Here is a 20,861-nt window from a genome sequence, read left to right on the forward strand (position 1 = left end):
TATGTCCCCCTTGACTCTCTTCTATACTTTCCCCAAGGGTGTTTGGGGGTCTGCCACAGCTAGTGAGGACATCCGGTGTGTGTGAGTGTGTGTCTGAGTGTGTGTGTGTGTGAGAGAGAGAGAGAGAGAGAGAGAGAGAGAGAGAGAGAGAGAGAGAGAGAGAGAGAGAGAGAGAGAGAGAGAGAGAGAGAGAGAGAGAATGTGTGTTTTCATTTAAAGCTGGGGATCTCTGGAGATGAATAGGGGGCCATATTACCAACAGCAGTCACTCACATTCCTTATGACCTCATGCCTAATGCTATGCTACACTTGTGTGCTCTGCCTTGCCAGGACTTGTCATTTCAAAAAATTAGACAGCTGAGCTGTTGACATAGTGACTCTGCAATGCAGGTGTGGCATTCAAACTCATGTTATTGTCATGGTACAGTACTTAGACTAAATTTGAACGTAAACAGTTTTGATTACTATGTTTAACACTTATTGCTCATTGCAAATTATTCTGAACCTAAAACATTGGGCTTTCATTGAGGGGAAAACAGTAGGGCTACCAGTATTATCACTCCACACATTATGGTTCCAAAAGTAGAACACCACCCACATAAAGTTACCATTATACTGAAGTGAACTCTGTCAATAAAGTATCCTGATCACATGTTCTTTCTACCAATTAATCATGCATTGGCATGTATGGATGACTGTAAGTCGCTTTGGATAAAAGCGTCTGCTAAATGGCATATTATTATTATTATTATTATTATTATTATTATTATTATTATGGCCTCTCAAAGACAAATGTTATCTTATCCAAGACCAAATATTACATGTAGTTAACTAATTAAATATGCATGCATATAATACACTTTAAATACATTTTATTTCACAGTTCGACTTGAAGTTGTTAATTCTAAATAAGGTGATTGCTTTTACTTACGGCGCCTGCGATAGGCAGCAAAAAAAATGGGGTCCTATTCTTTGGTCCTCCCAGAAATGGCATATAAACCCGGCCATTTTGGTTGATCAGCCTTTTCCTAAAGTTAGATAGGAGGATTGGCACGTGGCTTGGTGAGTGAGAATCTGGACATTTTCTTACAATTTTTGTCTTATTGTAATTAAACAAAATAGCTAGCTACTTTCCTCAGCAGTCATCTTTTATTTAGTTAGACAATAAATGAATTCCCTCGATGGGGCTAGCTAACGTTAGCAGCTTGCTAGCTAAGTAGGCTAATTGTAGAACGTCTGCAGGAAGCTAATATTTAGTTAGGTATAGCTATCTAAACGTTTATGACATTTTCTATTTAATTTCAATTTGAGCCAAATCAAATGTTTGGCAACTCTTTTTGATTTAGCCTATACTCAAGAGGTTAAACCTTGTGTATGGACATTGCTCCAGCTAACGTTAACTTCCTAGCTCGCTAAGTATTGAGGTGGCTGGCACGCGTTGTCTGAAACGTCTCCTATGTTTTGTACTGGGATTTGAATTTGTGGCGATAAAAGTGCTCTGGCTCTGACAGGCCTGAGGATGCGCGAGTCTAGTGAGTCTTGTCTGTTGCATATATAGTCCTTATGGTAGTCTTTCTATTGTCCAAAGGTTACGAGGATGAATCTGTAGCGAGATAGAACAAACCACAAGGGTGAGTGGTTATGGCTTTCCTATATACCTTATGTTTTCCTATGATGTTTTGCACTGGGCTCTGAATTTCTGTGGCGATAAAAGTGCTCTCTGGCTCTGACAGGCCCGAGTCTGAGGATAATGTTAGTATCTTTGAATCTTGAGTTGTATGTTTAATTGATTGTCCTAATGGAATGTTTATTTTCCCAAAGGTGACAAGGCTGTCTATACCAAACCACAAGGTGAGCTTTAAGTATTGGTGACTGGCAGATTAAATCCTTGTTTTAATATCGGTATTTCTCATGTAGCTTTGGTTCTCCTGTGATGTTTTGCACTGGGCTCTGAGTAACTGTGGCGATAAAAGTGCTCTCTGGCTCTGACAGGCTTGAGTCTGAGGAGACTGATAATTCATCCCATAGGGATCCTTGTGTAGGTTGTGATGGAATTATTTTCAGACCGTTTTCTAATATCATTTTTTCCCATGCAGCTCTTGGACCGCCACATTAAATGTGGCGACTGCAGTCAGGTAACCTGGGGTGAGATCTTTAATGCATCATTTAGGGGCCTGTGTTTTGCACAACCAAATGAGGCAGTGTTTTACCTGTATTTCCAGCATTATCCAGCTGGTGTCACTTCAGCCCCAATTTTTTTTGTTTCAATTAACCAGCTCACCAATTCTCAAAGCAATAAGGATTATTTCCCCAACATTACATTTTTTACATTTTGGTCATTTAGCAGACGCTCTTATCCAGAGCGACTTACAGTTAGTGAGTGCATAATTTTATTTATTTATTCATACTGGTCCCCCATGGGAATTGGACCCACAACCCTGGCGTTGCAAGTGCCATGCTCTACCAACTGAGCTACGCGGGACTACGTGACCAAGGTCGCTAAACAATATCCCTTTTGCTAAGAATTCTGTAGATGCAGAAAGAATTGTTAATACAAGGGTTTACTCATCAATGGCAATGTGCTGACCTAAGTGAGATGTTCAATGATTGTTATGTAAGGCTGAAACATTAAAATATTTTAAATCAGATGCTCTGGGTCATGTATTTTCTAACTTTACTGGTGAGATCCCCCGTAAGAAGTGTGTGATGCAAACGGTCAATTTGTTTTTACATGGAATAAATGAACCACTCATTTTTATTTCTGCATCTTTATTATAATCCTATTTGATTTATCTTGTAATACATTTGACATTCATATATTTGTTTGTATGAATGTGCATATGTATGTAACATATTCTGTAAATTACCGTTCATCTGCTCATAGTTTTCATCAGTTTAAAAGATTCTCTTAAAAGAAACAAGATTGTGCTTTCTATACAGCCAGATCCTTCCCTCTCCTGACAGCGTAATTATACACCTCAATCCTGCTATGAGATGGTGGGGGAAAAACACACTGCAAAACAAGTTTCTCTCTCTGCCACATTTACCCAACACAAGTAAATGGTAAGGTTGTCAAAGCAGCAGGAACAGGCATTCATTCCCTGTTGATATTCTAAGATTGTGATAATGAACCCATTGCATAATGCAGTGAATGTAAACCAGCTGAACAGTACATAGTCTCACAGTGCAGCAGATATGTAGGGGGCTTTCTGCAGGGAGGTGATGACTGGAGGACATACGACCGAGGTCTTCCATAGGGAATGGAACAAGCAGTATAGAAAGCACTTCAGTTAAATAACATTGTACCTTCATTTGAAACATTATTTGGAAGACAGATTCTTTAGGATTAGATTTTGTACATATTAAACCATAATTAGATTAGCATTATTTTCATCGTCCTTATTGCTACATCACTTGTATTAGTATAAACTTGATCACCAGCATCGCAGTCACATAAACCTCATTCCCCATCCTGAACTCTGCTCATTTAATGCTGTCTACACAGGCAGCCCAATTCTGATATTTATTCCGCAATTGGTCATTTGACCAATCACAGATCTTTTTCAGAGCTGATCTGATTGGTAAAAAAAAGTTACTGAAAATTACCGATTTTTATCTGCCTGTGTAAACAGTTTAAATGTGTAGCGTCTGTTCATAAGGACAAGGATCTGAAGGCCTCACATTCTTCCTTCAGATCGGAGTGAGATGGAAAGCGCTCATGCGTGTTACCTGCCAATACCCGCCCACTGCTGGGGGATATGTGTTTTAGGACTCAAACGTGGCATGAGAGTGAGGTGAAGTGTTGAGTAGTAATTAGAGGTAATGGAAGAGCCCTTATTTGATTTTAGTGATAAAGAAAGGAAAATGTCTTAACAGATTAAGCTGAAAGCACCCAATCCAACTGTAAATGCAAGGTGAAAATAGGTTAATACTAGTATAATTCCTGTGAAAGTGACAAATCGGGGGTCTTCAACCTTTCCTTGCCCAGGGACCCCATCATACGTTAGAAAAAATATCACGTCTAGTCTTATCAGGTGGTTGGTAATGGAAAGGTGAAGTAATCAAGATTTAAAAATGAATAGATTTGGTAGATATTTTGTCATTATTTTTACCTCCCCACATAGTTGGAAGAGGAAGTGTAAACTCTAACATACCTTTCTAGCTAATAGGCTAACTCCAGATACAATTTTGCTAAGAGCAGCTGTTTAGCTGGTTAAAAAGGTTAGCTGTGTGTTGCCAAAAATGTATGTCCAAGTCAAGAAAGCTTGCCAGCAGCACTCACCGCACTGGAAACCTATACGCGTGTACTTTTTCAAAGCCTATGTCAGACACTCCGGTGTCATTATTGGCTCCAATGAGTGTAATTTGCTCAATATTAAGAGTTGAGAAATAAAGTTGACATAATTAGAAGGTATTCTCCTCTTATCCACTGTAGGTATGTAATTCAAATTGTGTTTATTCTGTTGATGGCAATATAAAAATATAGGGGGAAAAATATCACGTTTTGGGAATTTTGCAGACCCCTCAGTTGAATAGCCCTGACATAAATTTATGTTTAAATGAGTAGATAGATAAATAAAATACTACTTTAATATTCCATAATGACTGTTGAAATGTATATAATAGAAAAAAATTGATGCGAATAATCATATGCATCTTTTTCACAATACCATTTGTCTCATGGGCATTTCCAGGGCACAATAGCTACGTCTTTGTCATCAACTGCATAAAAGAATGTGAACAATGACAATGTAGTGACTCTAACTTTGGCTGCCACACAGTGAGGTTTAAAGTGATAAGTATATTCACAGCTTTATACACAGGCTGCCTCAAAGTGAGAGGGAACTTGGATGGCAGAGAAATTCTTGCATAAAAATATATTCAGGGCTAGATTCAACCCAGAACGCAGAATATCTGCGTTAATAGCGCAATTGACATTGAGAGGTAATTTCCAATTCAGCTGATAAATGCATTGTGTACTGTGAATGCAGTGTTTACCGTGAATGTGGGAACATTGTCTTTAAATGCCAATCGTGCTATAACGCAGATCTTCCACGCTCCAGATTGAATCTAGGCCTCAATGTCAATCTGAAGCATACATCAGTCAAATCTTCATAATTTCATAATATTATACCAAAAACATGAGGGCAAAGTAAATGTGGTGGTTTTATGACTAGACAAAAGCCTTGATATGTAAAGCATTTTGAACATCAAACTAAATATATCTTTTTTTTATGTATTTTTGGAAGTAACAATATAGTTTTATTATATTAATATACATTCTAAATTGTCAGACACCATGGTGTCATAGTTTGACCTATAGTCATGAATCTCATGATAACATTTTTATGGGATTATATCGACTAACGCTACTGGCAAAATTATGAAAATACATTGCCTAAAATGCAAAAGAGCGCCACCTCAGCCATCACAGGCAGAACGGGGAACGGCACCTTATAACAGTAAGGACGATAATAGTAATGACAATAGTAACAATAATTATCTTGGTCAATAGCAGTATTCCAGACCCATTTTAAGTTTTTAAAAATTGTCGTAAGAACAATTGTAGTATTAAAACAGAACATATCTCTCAGCCCACTCATTTGGGCCTCAGTTCCTCATGTTCTCCTATTGTTCCGTAGAAATAGTTTTTGGAAGGAGTGGGGGGATTGGGTGGGAAAGAGGAAGATTTGGCAGTTTGTTTCTCTTTCCCTCCCCTCTCCCTTGCACAGAGAACTTTAGAACGGTTGAATAGCAGTTGCTTCGATGCTTCGAAAGTCTTTTGTATAAATGGAGTCAATCTTCAATGAGATATTGTTTATGTCACGTATTCCCTCGATCTCTGAAAGCACAGTCCCCTTTTAGTATAAGATACATCTTGGATCCAAACAAATATATTTAAGGTGTCCCATTAATTCTAACAGAAACACAGAGTATGTGTGTGTGTGTAGGAGAGAGAGAATGTGAATATGTGTGTACACTACGTACATGAGCATTTGTAAGTGCGCATTTCTGTATGTGTCAGTATAGTGATCTGTGTTATTGAGTGAGAGGGTGTACATGTCTGTGTCTTTATTTCTATGCTGTTGGTCTGGGCACTTATTTATGCTACAGATTTGTAATACAGTGACCAGTCTGTATATAATATGCCATTATAAGACGATAAGATGATAAAGAAGCTATAGAGAAATAGAATGTGTTTACAGGTCCTTATCAAAGGGCCTTCAGTGAGCACGGAGCCCTCCCATTGGTGAGGTAAAAACAGACAACCAATCACACACAGTCATACAGACAGGTCTCCACCAGACACAGCCACTACAGTCAAGTGAGGATTCACCCATCAAGCTCTGCCGATGACACACTGACCCCTACAAGAGGCGCTCCACCTACGACATTACCCAAGACATGCATGTAGGCTGCCACCTTGTCTCATTCATGCCCATATTATGAACTACACCAAGAAGATTCATCCCAATAACTTGCTCACTCAGACAAAGAGCTCTAACAGTTATATTCACTCACACAGGTTTTCATTGACTGCACTCCACTAACTGTAGGGGGAGTCTCTCCTGAAACTGAACACATATCTGAACAGCCAGCTATGGGGCCAACAACAGTCAAGCTAGACAGCTACCTAATCCTTACCCTAGGGCAGAGAGGAGGAGCTACAGCTACCTTACCCTAGGGTAGAGAGGAAGAGCTACAGCTACCTAACCCTAGGGTAGAGAGGAGGAGCTACAGCTACCTAACCCTTACCCTAGGGTAGAGAGGAGGAGCTACAGCTACCTAACCCTAGGGTAGAGAGGAGGAGCTACAGCTACCTAACCCTAGGGTAGAGAGGAGGAGCTACAGCTACCTAACCCTAGGGTAGAGAGGAGGAGCTACAGCTACCTAACCCTAGGGTAGAGAGGAGGCACTACAGCTACCTAACCCTAGGGTAGAGAGGAGGAGCTACAGCTACCTAACCCTTACCCTAGGGCAGAGAGGAGGAGCTACAGCTACCTAACCCTAGGGCAGAGAGGAGGAGCTACAGCTACCTAACCCTAGGGCAGAGAGGAGGAGCTACAGCTACCTAACCCTAGGGCAGAGAGGAGGAGCTACAGCTACCTAACCCTAGGGTAGAGAGGAGGAGCTACAGCTACCTAACCCTAGGGTAGAGAGGAGGAGCTACAGCTCCCAGAGAGGACAGGAGGAGAAAGCACTAACTAGTGTTAATAATGAGGACAATCCTCATTCTCTCTTTCCCCAACAACACTAACAACTGCTCAGATGAAAAAGCTAAACAACATTTGATTGTTTCTCTCAATATATTTGGCTCAGTTTTGTCACTATATTTTACTCCTATCGTTATTTGTTGCCTCAATCTACATCCGGTCATTCCATCCTTGTAGTGTGTGTGTGTGTGTTGACATGACAGTCAGTGTGTGTGTGTGTGTTACTGTATTTGTGTGCATGAGAGTGTATCTGTGAGTCAGCTGCCAGGCCCTGAGTACCAGGCGTTGGTCAGCCCTTTCTCCAGCGCTCCTTTTTCCTCTCTGTTCCTGATTGGTCCTCCCTCTGGGTGAAATCAGGTCCTCTGCTTTTGTTGTGTGAATCCATCATGGATAGCAGCAGTTGTGGCCTCTCTCTCTCCTCTTCCCTCACTGATTCCATCGCCCCTCCTTTCTCTTTCTGTTTGTCTTCTCAGCTCCGACTCCCATCATCCCTTCTTCCTCGTGGTGACAGAGCAGAAATGGGAAAAGGAGAGCTGGAGAGCCTTGGGAAAGAGAAAAGAGATTAAAGTCATGTTTTTAATTTTTTTGAGCCATTAATGGATGCTTTAACAAGAGCAAGACCTGCCCCAGTGCCATACTATCTGAATAACACATTCATGAATTTTGAGCCTGATTTCAATTCAAGAGACGGGAGAGTGAGAGACATGAAAGAAACCAGAGAAAGACGGGAGAGAGAGAGACATGAAAGAAACCAGAGAAAGACGGGAGAGAGACAAAAGAGAGAGAGAGGGACAAGAGAGAGACAGGAGAGAGAGACAGGAGAGAGACAGGAGAGAGAGACAGGAGAGAGACAAGAGAGAGACAGGAGAGAGAGACAAGAGAGAGACAGGAGAGAGAGACAAGAGAGAGACAGGAGAGAGACGAGAGAGAGACAGGAGAGAGACAAGAGAGACAGCCAGGAGAGAGACGAGAGAGAGACATGAAAGAGAGAGACAGGAGAGGGGATAGGCAGAGGTTTACAACCTGGCATAGGATTTGTTCTATCTTGGTTTATTTTACAAGACAGGCCTATCTCTGTGCTCTTATCCTCTCACCCTGCTCCCTCTCATCCACCCATCTCTCTCCCACTTACCTGTCAGTCACTCTCTGCAGAGCACGTTCAATGTTCATGCGGTGTCCCACGCGCGTCACCCCCAGGTCCAGATAGTCCTCCTTGGTGAGGGAGGGCAGGTGAGTGCCGTCGATCTCGTTGTCCAGGAAATGCTCCCGGTGCTCGCCCAGGTTCAGGTATCCCAGCCAATCAGCCACGTCATATTTGGTCCAATAAGGCAGTGGCTTGGAGGCAAAGGGCTTGGAGGGGGATGGGGGAGGGAGGTGGGGGTAGCTCAGGCAGGGGGGAGCAGGGAGAGGGTGCAGGGGAGGTGATGAGGTACCAGATAGAAAGTGGGTGGGGGAGAGGGAGCGAGACACCAACAGGGAGGCGTTTGGGGGAGGAGGGGCGCCAGAGGGGGCAAAGAGAGGAGGGGAGGGGGAGAAGTAGGGGTCACCCATGTGGTTAGCGGGCGAGGGAGGGGTGATGGAGCCGCGGAGCTCGTAGAGGCTGCTGTAGAGGGGTGTGGTAGGGAGGAGGGGGAGGGAGGAGGGGCGGGGTGGACCCAGTTTGGGCCTCTCTGAGGGGGATATGAGGGGACTGGGGGCTCGCCTACGCTGCAGGTGGTGGGACTCTGCCTTCCTGGACTCTCTACTTGGAATGAACTGGAACTCCAGGGCTTTGGTGCGATACACAGGCCGGTGTTTAGGGGAGGTGGGATAAGGGGAGTAGGTGGGGGAGGACATGGGGGAGTTGGGGCGTGGAGGGGGCTGTACGGCAGCCACAGGGGGCTGGGGGGACGGGGGACGGTTCCAGTTGGGGTACTGGGAGGAAGGGGTGGGGGACAGGGACAGGGCGGGCTGGGAGTGGTGGATAGGGGAGGGGGACAGGGAACGAACTGAGGGGGGGCTCAGGGCCGAGGCGGAGTCTTCTGAAAACCTGGGGACAGAAAAGAAGGAATGAGACAGGAGGAAGTGAGAGAAAGAGAGTCACACATACTGTACATACAGTACATAAAGGGGCTATTCATAACACATTACCCAACCTCACCACCACTATTCACTAGTAGCCTAAACCTGAAGATGGCCGCTGTTAGATTGGCTATCAATTTTATGCTCTGGATGTTAACAGCAGCTAATTGCTATTAAAGTTGTGTTGAGTAGACATGAACTTGCTTTCCTTTCTCTTGCTGTTGAAACAAAGGCAGTAAATTGAAGAAAGGGGTAACGTTTTATGTCCAGTCAAACAGAAAGGAGGAGTGCAATTACCTGTTTCTGGTGGAGGAGAGACATAAAGCAGACGGAGACAAAAGCATGGGACATAAAAGTGGGGAAGAATTTACATAGTAAAACACTCACGCACGCACACACACAAACTCACCCATTCCAACGAAATACATAACAAGTAGCGCCAGGACAAGAGATCGCTGTGTTGATTGATGTTTACAACACAGGAGGTTGGTGGCACCTTAATAGGGGAGGATGGGCTCGTGGTAATGCCTGGAGTGGAATCAGTGGAATGGTATCAAATATATCAAACACATGGTTTCCATGGTTTCCAGGTGTTTGATGCCATTCCATTTCTCCGTTCCAGACATTATTATGACACGTCCTCCCCTCAGCAGCCTCCACTGATGTACAAGTAAAACATGCACGCATTTGTAATGAAATCTTTGGTCTACTGAATATAATACAACAGTGGTGATTTTATCCGTATCAACATGCACAACCTCACCAAATATCCCCTAACATATTATAGAAAGTGTACCTGTGTCTACTTAGCGATCTCTGGCTTCCTCTCTGCTGCAGTTTGTTGCTGAGCTCATTGATGATGCTGGCCTTCATGCTGGACATGGGGGGGTACAGCCTCCTGGCCTCCAGGTAGGCCCCCTGTTCCCCTACTAACTGACCCTCTGACCCCCACAGAGGCTTCATCTCAGGGGTCCGGGGCCGGTCAAAGTAGGGCGAGGTGGGACGCCCCAAATTCTGTGTCTTCCCATAACCATCCCGTCCTCCATCGTCCTCCTCCTCTCCTTCCTCGCCCTCCTCCTCCTCATCCTCCCTCCGTCTGTGTGACTGGAAGGAGGGTGGGGCGGTACTGGTCTCTCTGCGTAGTTCAGCTGCGCGGCCCCCCTCCCTGAACCTGCCTGATTTGGGGTAGGTGGAGACAGCGGCCGTGGTGTTGTGCATGTCAAACGTCTGTCCGTCCAGGTAGCTCATGTACGACTCCAGGAGGTCTGCTCCTCCCTCCCCTCCTCCTCCTCCTCCTCCAATTCCTCCCATCCCTCCTCCCTCCCTCCCTCTCTCTAGCCTCTCTTCCAGCCTCTCTCTAGCGCCTCCGCTCATGGCCAGGATGCTGTCTAGGTGGTGGTCACTGCTGCTGCGGCTGTCCAGCTCCTCTATCCCAGAGTCCACCACCGTCTCCTGGGACTCCCCTGCCTTGGCTGTGGGGTGAGGGTGGTGCTCCCCTATCCTGCGGCCGGCCGCTGTAGAACCAGAGGGGGCTGGGTGTGTCCTGTCCTGGTGGGGCTGGACTGAGGTCCTCGTGGTGGTGGCAGCAGTGGTGGTGGTTGCACAGGTAGCAGTGGAGGTCAGGGCTGCAGAGCCCCGGAAGGGGCCAGAGGAGGCTGCGGTGGAGGAGATGGGAGGGGGACCATGGTAGGATGGGGGCCCTGCAATGGAGTGGGGACGAGGAGTGGAGGATGAGCTCCTATGGATGGGGGAGGGGCGACCCTGGGTGGGGGAGGATTGACCCTGGGTGGGGGAGAAGCGCCCTTTGGGAGGAGGAGTGGGGGAGGAGCGCCCTTTGGGAGGAGGAGTGGGAGAGGAACGCCCATGGGAAGGGGAGGAGCGCCCGGTGTGCGTGCTGTTGTAGAGGTGGTGAGAGTGGGTCATGGCAAGGGAGGGTCTGTGGAAGGAGCTGGGTGGGGGTGGGGGAGAGACAGAGGGGGGAGGCGGAGGTCCTATGGGCTGGAGGCCGGAGGGTGAGGGTGGAGGGAGGGGGTTGGGTGATGTCTGAGTGGGGGAGTTTCCTGACTGGGTCAGGTTGGCCACCTCACTGTCATAGGAGGTAAGGCTGGAGGTCGTGGAGTCCCCCGCCTGTGGGGAGGGTAGGGGGTTGTGGGCCGGGAACCCGCTGATAAACATGTCTTTTGGAGGGGGTGGTGGGGGAGGAGGGGGAGGCGGTGGGGGCTGCTGCTGGCGGGAGGCCAGGTTGTTGATAATGGCGCGGTGTGTGTACCCTGACATCCCACCCATACCCCGGTCAAAGCTGTTGGCAAACTCCAGGGGAGGGGGCAGTGGGTCCGCAAAGACAAACTCATCATCCACATCCACCGAGGGGGCAGGGGGCGGCAGAACCATGAGGCCACTGCCCGCAGAACCCCCTCCCCCCTGAGGGTGAGATGGGGCGGCTGTAGCAGGGGGAGATGGAGGGGTGAGAGACAGGATGTAGGCACCTGCCTCACTCTCCATCCTCAGAAAGGAGGGCGGGCGAGACTGCTGGGACGACGGCTGAGGGGGCTGCTGGGTAGGGGCTGTCTGCTGCCTCATGTACCCCTCTCTGTCCCGGTCTCTGTCCCGCTCTCTTTCTCTCGACCTCTCCCTCTCTCTTGACCTCTCCCTCTCTCTTGACCTCTCCCTCTGTCTTTCCTCCCTGTAGGTTGGTTGATAGTGCTGGGACTGGTAGTGATGCGTGTGGACTGTTTTGTCCTCAGAGAAGCGCACCCTCAGCCCCTCTCTGGCCCCGCCACCCTCCCTCTCCCGCTCCCCTCCTCCCCCCTCCTCGCCCCAGCCTGCACCCCTGAGGATCCTGGGGGAGGGGGGTCGGCCAGTGGAGGAGGTGGTGGCGGCTAGGGAGGAGGAGGTGACCAGGTAGGAGGAGCTGGAGGAATGGGTGGCTGAGGAAGCCGGCGTGGGGGAGGTTGCCTGGGGGGGGAATGCCACCACACTGGACATCTGTCGTCCAAACTGGTGCTCGGCCCCTCTCTCCCTCCTCATCTTGCCGTCGTCCTTCAGGGCGCGCTCCCTGGCAGCCAGGGCCAGGCCCAGGGGGGACGAGGGGTCCAGGACCTTTCCTGTCAGGGGGTGGATGAAGGTGGTGCCAGAGGGGACCTGCTGCTGCTGCCGGCCTGACGCCCCGTAGAAGTCAGCCGGAACAGACTTGGGCTGGTAGTCTGGAGCCGGGGAGGAGTACTCGGCAGGCCGAAGGCAGGGGGCATGCTGCGGGTGTGGTGGATGAAGGTGTCTCCAGAGAACATGCCCTCGTCGATGGACTTGGAAGGCCGGAGGCGTGGGGAGGGGCCACCAGGCTGGGGGCTGAACTGCTGCTGCTGGGAGGCCTGAGTCCTGCCTGCCCCTCCTCCCCCTGGCCCCACCTCCTCCTCGGCAGACATGAAGATGGAGGCGCTCTTCCTGCGGGCCTCATGGAAGCGTTCCCTGTCCCGGCGGGCTGCGCCCACAATGGCTGCCCCAAATTGGCTGGTGAAGTCACTATCCTGGCCTCGGAGGGAGGGGGGTGGAGGGGCCGGGATGGAGGGGGGAGCAGGGGGTTGCGGGGCTGGGGTGGAAGGGGGTCCGTGGAGGGGTTGGGTTCTGTCAGTCTCCCCTGGTGGGGTGGGCTCGGCATCCACACTGCTACCCTGGCTGCTTCGGCCACTGCCACTGCTGATGGAGGGGGCCTTGACTATGATGGTGGGGATGGGGATGGAGCTCTTCTCCACTGGAGCCTTGCCTCCCAGCGTGCCCTGGCTAGCCCGCAGGTCCTCCACCTTGGACTGCTTCACCAGGGGGCCCTTCCCTCTCCGCGCCCCCCCTCCTTTAGGTACCCCCTCTCCAGCCCCCCCCGCAGCACTGCGCTCTGCCCGCTGCGCCTGGCTCTGGGTGGTCTGCTGCTGCTGGGGCATCACTGTGGCACCGCTGGAAGGTGGGGCGTTACTGTGGCCCCTCCTTAGACCTGCAGCCTTGGCCCCCCCTCCTCCCCCTGCTCCAACAGGCTCCCCTGGGTAGCCCCCTTTCCTAGAGGCAGTCCTGCTCTGAGCGGAGTGGGCGGGGGCATTAGAGTACTGGTGCGTGTGGTCCACCCCTCCGCCTCCCTGGCCGGTGCTGGGGCCCCCTGCCCTTTCACGGCCCCCGTGGGTGAAGTGCACAGACTGAGAGTAGAGCTGGTAGTGGGCTGCCGTGGAGGTGGACTGGGACACGGCCACAGAGGGCTGCTGGGAAGACTTGCCCCCTCTCCAGCCCAGGGGCGGGGCGGAGGAGAAGGGGGGGTCTGGCGGGGCAGTGGTGGGGGGCGGGGGGATGTCATCTGGGCCGGGAACCGAGAGACTACGGGCAAACTTCATGGCCGGAGGATTGAGATGGGACTTCTCCTCTTCAGTCACCCCTGCAGTACACCACAGACAGAGATACAAGAGAAGGATGAAAAGGACTGATGAAAGAGAGAGAGAGAGGGACTGAGGTATAGGGATGGATGAGAGAGACAGAGCAGAGCGATCAGATGGGTGAGGGATGGAGGCGAGAGTGGTAGAGGAATGGTACAGAGAAAATACTGCTAGAACAAAAGAACAGATGATTAATGTGGGAGGCTGTCTGTCTGTCTTTGTAACTGCCTGCCCGTCTGTCTAATTGTCAGGCAGTCCTCTCATTCATCTGTAAGTCTGTCTATCCTCTAGCAGAGATGATGCCCATCAATATCACTCTGTATGTACTGGTAAAAGTACAGAAACTGACATTGTAGAACCTTATACCACAATAAACAGGTTATGTTTACTTGGCGAGTCACAGGAGAAGTCCATAGTCTTTAGCTGTGTCACACTGAACCACAGTTCCAGCCCAGCTCAGCTTCTGTGATGAACAGCTCCTAGCTACAGTGTACCAGCCTACAAACCCATAAAACTAGTACAATGGAGAGCACATACATTTTAGTACAGTACAACACATATAAACTGCTATACTCCACAGCAGAAACATACTACAACATGAACCAGAGTAACATGTATGTTAACTGCAGGACAGAGACAGAACAGAACAGGTAGACTAGATGCACATGGTATACTACAGCTACAGACAAACAGTGTATTACAGCACAGGCCTTTAAGAGTCTAGAGGACAGACAGACGGACAGACAGATAGCCTCACCAATGGATTTCTGTCGCAGCATACCGTGCGGGGGGGCGTGGCCTGATGTGAACTGGGCGTGGTCATAGCCCAGTCCTGTCATCCCAATTTCTGATTGGTCGTAATTTGGCTGCACAGCAAGAGCGGGAAGAGGGAACAAAGGACAATGTTCAGAAAGGATATAACTTACAGTATATCACTTATATAACAGAAAGGATATAACTTACAGTATATAACTTATATAACAGAATAAACATTGCAGACTGTGGTACTGTAAGTGCATAAAATAGCGTCACTATTCATGAAAGAGTTGTCAATTATTTTGAAAATAGTTCATATCTAGTAGTACAGTAGCTTAGGCAGTCAAATAAATCTTATTTGTATGAGTGTTGCATCAAGATAACCCACTAAATGACATTGTGTAGCATCTCCTTAAAATGTGGGTGTTATCATAGGAACACTACTGGACAAACTGTTCCTCTCAACCTCATGACAGGTGATCGCACCAGTGAACACGAGCTCGCACACACACGCACGCACGCGAACACACACACCTCGTTGCCGTAAAAGGAGCCCCGGCTCCTGTCTCTCCTTGTACCCTGACCCCGCGTCCCTTGCCCCTCAGTGGTGCTGATTGTCTGCTGAGCTGCTGCCAGAATCTCATCTAGTTTATCTGAGAGACGGCGAGAGAGAGAGAAAGAGAGAGAGATGGAGAGCGAGAGAGAGACGCAGAGAGAGAGAGAGCAAGTGGTATAGAGGTTAGAGAAGGATAACAAGAAGAGGATGCGATAGAGTGGAGGAGGGAAAGGGTGAGGGAGGGGAGAGAAGAGAAGAGAGGGTCAAATCAAGCCAACAAACAGTCCACCACACATCCACCCACTGAGGGGGAATTGGTTGATATGTGAAAAATAAAGCCCAGCTATTCCCCTGATGCTGTACATGGATATGAAGTCTCTTACTCAAAGCCATCTGATAGACTGTCCTCTTCTTCTCTGTAACTTGTGAAGACTCAAATTCTGAAAGGAAACGGAAAAACCCAGAAAGCTGACTGAACGCTAACTGGCTAGCAGAGACGTTTGCAGTTTTAATAGCTACAAACACAAAGCATAAAAGGAATTTGTGAATCGTACCAGATTTCTTTTTCCAGGGGGTAGCAGCTGAAGACAAGGCAAAGGCAGATGTTAACTTTGGCACTTACGGTTACACCATCATTGTAATAAGTAATACTCATATTGCTATGTGTGCTGCAATCAGAGGTGTCTGTGTCCTCTTTGCGTACACACGCATGCACACTTGCATGCACACACACACACACACACACACACACACACACACACACACACACACACACACACACACACACACACACACACACACACACACACACACACACACACACACACACACACACACACACACAGAGAGCTTGGAGATGTCTCTCACCTCTCTCCACTGTGAAGCGTCCCCACCACAGGGAAGTGCAGCGAGTTCAGAGGAAAGACAGAGTTAGTGGTTAAAACACTGAACACGACCGTGAGTAGACCACAGGGTTCTACAGACGGTTTTAGAGAGGGGTTCAAACAGCCCCCTGTGAGTGTGTGAATTTGTGTATTGTGGGGACAACGTTTTTAGAGGTGGTGAGTGGTAGGAAAGTTTAGAAAACAACACTGTGTGTAATAACTGTATAACAACTTTCCAGTAAAAAGAAAGATAGCATACTGTCATTAGCCTTCTAATCGACGCTTAGGCTACTGCTTTAGAATAGAAAGGTGCTGTTAAAACAATGCTGAAGAACTCAGGTAAGGGTGTGATATCATGTCCATGTTAATGCTGGTGCTATCTTGCAGTGTGACTTCTAGGTGAACTGGGACACTGCACCAAACATAGAGGTGAGATAGTTTAATGGGCATTGTCAGAGGGAGCTATATTAATTCATGGCATTAGAATAAGCATATGGCAGAGGCTGATATGGCTCGATCACGCATTCTGCTCCTGAAACCTTGCTTTAGAGAACACACATATGGAATGAGGAGCGGAAGTTGATCCATAAAGAACAGTTGCAGGACAGACTTTCGTATGAAAAGAGATCTTTATAGTATATGTTTGTTTATGAAGATTAAATGATACAAATATATCTACTGTATGGTTATGCATTAAATATGGAGGGTATAGTTGTATTATCTCCCTTGTCAGGGGTTATGTATGTGTGGGGTTATACAGTATATATACTGCTGTTACAGTATTAAGGTTTGTGTAGTAGTGGGACAAGGGGTTGCAACATTAGTGTAGTGTAGGTTTGGGGTGTTACATACTATAGGGGTAGTGATCATTGGTTTACAGGTGAGGGGAGATCAGGGCAGGGCAGGGCAGGGGGTGTCTGTGGGGGCGGGTGCTCATGCTGTGTGTCAATCAGTCAGTCAGGGAGGTTGGACCACAGAGAGGGGTGATGAGGGGATAGTCAGGGGGGTTGGAACACAGAGAGGGGTGATGAGGGGATAGTCAGGGGGGTTGGACCACAGAGAGGGGTGATGAGGGGATAGTCAGGGGGTTGGATCACAGAGAGGGGGTGATGAGGGGATAGTCAGGGGGGTTGGACCACAGAGAGGGGTGATGAGGGGATAGTCAGGGGGGTTGGACCACAGAAAGGGGTGATGAGGGGATAGTCAGGGGGGTTGGACCACAGAGAGGGGTGATGAGGGGATAGTCAGGGGTACAGTGAGCTAGTAGCTACCCAACCATCTGGATCCTATCTTGGCTCTCCACTTCAGGAGATAATAAGCAGTGTGTATTGAGGACAGGAGTAATGTAAGGGAGAGTGACATGTGGGAGTCCATTGGAATGAGCTGGAATCTGACCTAGGATCAGATAGGGAATCCTCAGAGGCTCCCGCTTGCCTCTCATATGATCTGCTCCCATAAATCATCATCATGGGCCCAGTGAGCATGCTCAGTAGAGACCACAGCAGCAGCTACAGTAGTCTCCCTCCGAGTGACACCCACCCCCTGCAGTGTTACCCTGGCAACAACACACTCAGCCAGTGTAGGTCTGTTTGTGGAGACGTGGGACTGGTCTGGGGGTGCTAGGGTTAAAGGGCTGACAGCTGGAGGCTGGGGGGTAAAGGGGGTCAGGGGGTAAAGGGGGGCGTAGTGAGAAGGATCAGGGGGTGGGTGAGGACATTGTTTGGGGGGTTACCTGTAGTGGGGGTGCTGGAAGTGACAGTGTGGAACCTCTGAAAGAACAGTGAAATGCATTGAGACTCTCATCCATGTTGGTACCCTAACAATGCTGTGCTGTCACCCTTAAGGTTCTAACCACTTTTCCTGGGACACTCAATGGCAGTATATAACAGTGGCACTTCTCTGCCTCTCTTGCTTCCCCCTCTCCATCACAGCATACCTCTCTGTGACTTTGCATCCGCTTTTGCCTTTCCTTTCCCACTGGGCACACACTAGTTGAATCAATGTTTTTTCCACGTAATTTCGATGAAATTACGTTGAACCAACGTGGAATAGACGTTGAATTGACGTCTGTGCCCAGTGAGTTCTTTCTTTTTTAGGGCTCTCTCGCTTTTTTCTCTTCATGTATCTTTAGCTCTACCCATCCCTCCTGTCTTCACCTTCTCTTCTCATCACTTCTCTCTATCAATCTCCAGGCTTACATCTCCCTCTGTTATAGATCCTTTGTATTCCTTCTATATGTGCTAGCTCTTTCGCTCTCTTTATATTCCTGGTCTCCCTTTCCTCCTCTGTCCTTCTCTCTTTCATTCACTACCCAGAACCCAACCTGTCTCCCCCATGTCTTACCCATCTCCTCCAGTTCTGAGGTCATGGATTTGGAGCGCAGAGCGATGGCTGGGGTGCTTAGTCTTTTACTCTGCTGGGGGACTGTGGAGAAAGGAAAGCATCATCATCCTCGTCATCGTCCTCATACTCATCATCATCATCATCATCATCATCGTCATAGTTCCAGACCCTGTGTTGTCTCTTACTTTTCTTTCTTTGGCCATCCTCCATGTCAGGGTTGCGTGTTACCATGACAACCTTGACCATGAGGGCGTTTCCACCTTGCCTGATCATGTTGACCACCTGCCTATGGCCCACCTTCACCACATTCTGACCATTCACCTGAGAGGGGGAGGGAGAGAGAAATAGAGGGGAAGAAGAAGAAGAAGAAGAAGAAGAAGAAGAAGAAGAAGAAGAAGAAGAAGAAGAAGAAGAAGAAGAAGAAGAAGGGAAGTCCATGTGATTTTTCCGAATAACAGTCATTGTGAAGAATCCAACTACAGCTCCCATCATGCCCCAGCAGCACACACCTCAATGAGGAAGTCTCCCATTCTCAGACCGGCTCTCCAGGCCACGCCTCCCTCGTCGACAGACTCCAGGTACTGCAGTGCTGGGAAGGCTGGGGTGGGGGTGAACTCCTCGATGGGAGTCTGAGCTGCAGACAGAGACCAGAGGGGTCACAAACATTATGTCATAACGACTGTAATAACTAGACTGATGAAATAGATGCAGCACAGTGAGACTGTCCAAGTGTGTTCGTCTGTGTTCGCGTGCGTGTGTGTGTGTGTGCCTGTTTATTAAAGGCCTGTCTGTATATCTATCAACAGCTGAGCGCACGTATTTCCTTACCCTTGGCTCCTCTCAGCACAAAGCCAAAACCCTCACTGTCTTTTTTCTGCAGAAGCACTGTCTTCTCCTTGATGATATAGTCACTAAGAGAGAGATGGGGAGAGACAGTTAGAGAGATAACATGAGATACATTAAAAAAAGGAGAGGAAGAAAGAGGACGGCAGGAAGGAGAGAGAGAGAGATTGAGCGTGTGAGAGAGAGATAGGAGATAGGTATCCACCCCTGCACACTGCACCAGGAGGGAGCTTTAATCCTGGGAGAGAGAGGGAGGTGGGAGGGTTCAGGGACCTTCTGAAATGAGGGCAAATTTTTAAAGCACATGAATGAATACATTTAACTGACTCCGCCCTGACTCGGCTCCCCAGAGCTGGGCAGTGGGTTTGTATTTCCTGTGTCCTCTCTGGGGTCAGGGGTCAGCTGATGACATAATGCACCAGACCAGGGGCTCGGTTGGCAGCTTTGGGTTGGCAACTAGGCGAGGTACAGTAAGATTGCGCTGAGTTGGTTGACAGAAAGACCAGAGATGTTGTTCTAGAACCTCACTCTCTAAGATGCTAGGCTATATATGATAGTGGCGGTTGCCTGAGCAACAAGCTACTGGACGTAGGAGCTAGCTGGTGTAATATAGAGAGGTCTGACTACACTGGAAGAGAGCAATGTATGCAAAGCTAGGCGCTCTAATGGCACAGAAGTTGTCATCCAAAGAAGAACAATAAGAATCCTCACATGTAGAGCCAATAAAGAGATACAATGGCAGTTAGGTTATGTTTGTCTGCCTCGCTAAAATAGCCTCATGAATAAACAGGGGATAATGAGTATGGGAGATGACGATAATTGGCAGTTTCCAGTTGCTATCTAACTATAGTACACGGAGCTATCATGGAAAGACCACAGAAGAAGTAAGAATACCCACAAGAACCTGCATGTCAGTCACTTGATCCCCTTTGGATGACCTAGTTTAGTTAGTACACCAGTCATCCAAACATTCAACCAGCTAGTGTGTCACTGAGTCAGTGAATCAGCAAGCCAGCTACTGAATTATGCAATCCAGAAGTCCATTCAGTTTCCCATTCAGTCAATGAATCAGTAAGTCAATGAGTGATGCATGTGGTCCAGCAGTGAGTCAGGCAGTATGATGGGAGGGAGTGTGAATGGAAACAGCCAGTCAGTTAGTCAGGTGTTCTATAGATACTGTCTCTACTGTAACATACTGTACCCACATGCTGATAATCCTACTGTGCCCCCTACAATAGTCCCAGCCAATTCCATCTGTTCATCTCTCTCTCTCTCTCTCTCTCTCTCTCTCTCTAGTCCTCCCAGTTGCTTGCCCCCTTCTCACTTCTTTTTCTATGTCTATGAATAAATCGATCTACATACTGTCATACTGTATGAATAATCATAATAATATGATAGATATATAGACATACAACATACTGTTTACCTGTAATAATGTTTCCATAGTGTATGTTGCTTGACTATACTCCAAGCCCCACCCCTCTGCTTCTATCATGCAGTCCCCTCCCCTGGCATAGCAACTCACTTAAATACAGTCACTGGCATAGCAACTCACTTAAATACAGTCACTGGCATAGCAACTCACTTAAATACAGTCACTGGCATAGCAACTCACTTAAATACAGTCACTGGCATAGCAACTCACTTAAATACAGTCACTGGCATAGCAACTCACTTAAATACAGTCACTGGCATAGCAACTCACTTAAATACAGTCACTGGCATAGAAACTCACTTAAATACAGTCACTGGCATAGCAACTCACTTAAATACAGTCACTGGCAAACTCACTTAA

General features: G+C 48.0%; 1 protein-coding gene, 1 long non-coding RNA gene and 2 other non-coding genes across 4 annotated transcripts in view; 3 read left to right on the top strand and 1 right to left on the bottom strand.

Annotated features, from left to right (window-relative positions):
* Nucleotides 1-1,018: 1,018 nt before the first annotated feature.
* On the top strand, nt 1,019-2,388 carry LOC121570383. Its single transcript, XR_006001446.1, has 4 exons — nt 1,019-1,062; nt 1,589-1,631; nt 1,822-1,851; nt 2,097-2,388. It is a non-coding gene; the product is annotated as an uncharacterized LOC121570383 (long non-coding RNA).
* On the top strand, nt 1,664-1,752 carry LOC121570851. The gene has a single exon (XR_006001589.1). It is a non-coding gene; the product is annotated as a small nucleolar RNA SNORD88 (small nucleolar RNA).
* Nucleotides 1,923-2,011, top strand: LOC121570849. Its single transcript, XR_006001587.1, has one exon. It is a non-coding gene; the product is annotated as a small nucleolar RNA SNORD88 (small nucleolar RNA).
* Nucleotides 2,389-8,342: 5,954 nt separating the features above from the next.
* Nucleotides 8,343-20,861, bottom strand: part of LOC121568634 (SH3 and multiple ankyrin repeat domains protein 1-like) — a 39,558-nt gene continuing 27,039 nt past the window's right edge. The window contains 12 exon segments of the mRNA XM_045213477.1: nt 8,343-9,243; nt 9,573-9,578; nt 10,072-10,565; nt 10,608-12,397; nt 12,400-13,686; nt 14,442-14,550; nt 14,975-15,093; nt 15,380-15,577; nt 18,101-18,304; nt 18,409-18,544; nt 18,733-18,857; nt 19,052-19,134. Of these exon segments, the coding sequence (XP_045069412.1) occupies nt 8,343-9,243; nt 9,573-9,578; nt 10,072-10,565; nt 10,608-12,397; nt 12,400-13,686; nt 14,442-14,550; nt 14,975-15,093; nt 15,380-15,577; nt 18,101-18,304; nt 18,409-18,544; nt 18,733-18,857; nt 19,052-19,134 (5,452 nt within the window).

This window comes from Coregonus clupeaformis, unplaced genomic scaffold (assembly GCF_020615455.1).
Source record: "Coregonus clupeaformis isolate EN_2021a unplaced genomic scaffold, ASM2061545v1 scaf0112, whole genome shotgun sequence".
In the NCBI taxonomy this organism is placed as follows: Eukaryota; Metazoa; Chordata; class Actinopteri; order Salmoniformes; family Salmonidae; genus Coregonus; species Coregonus clupeaformis.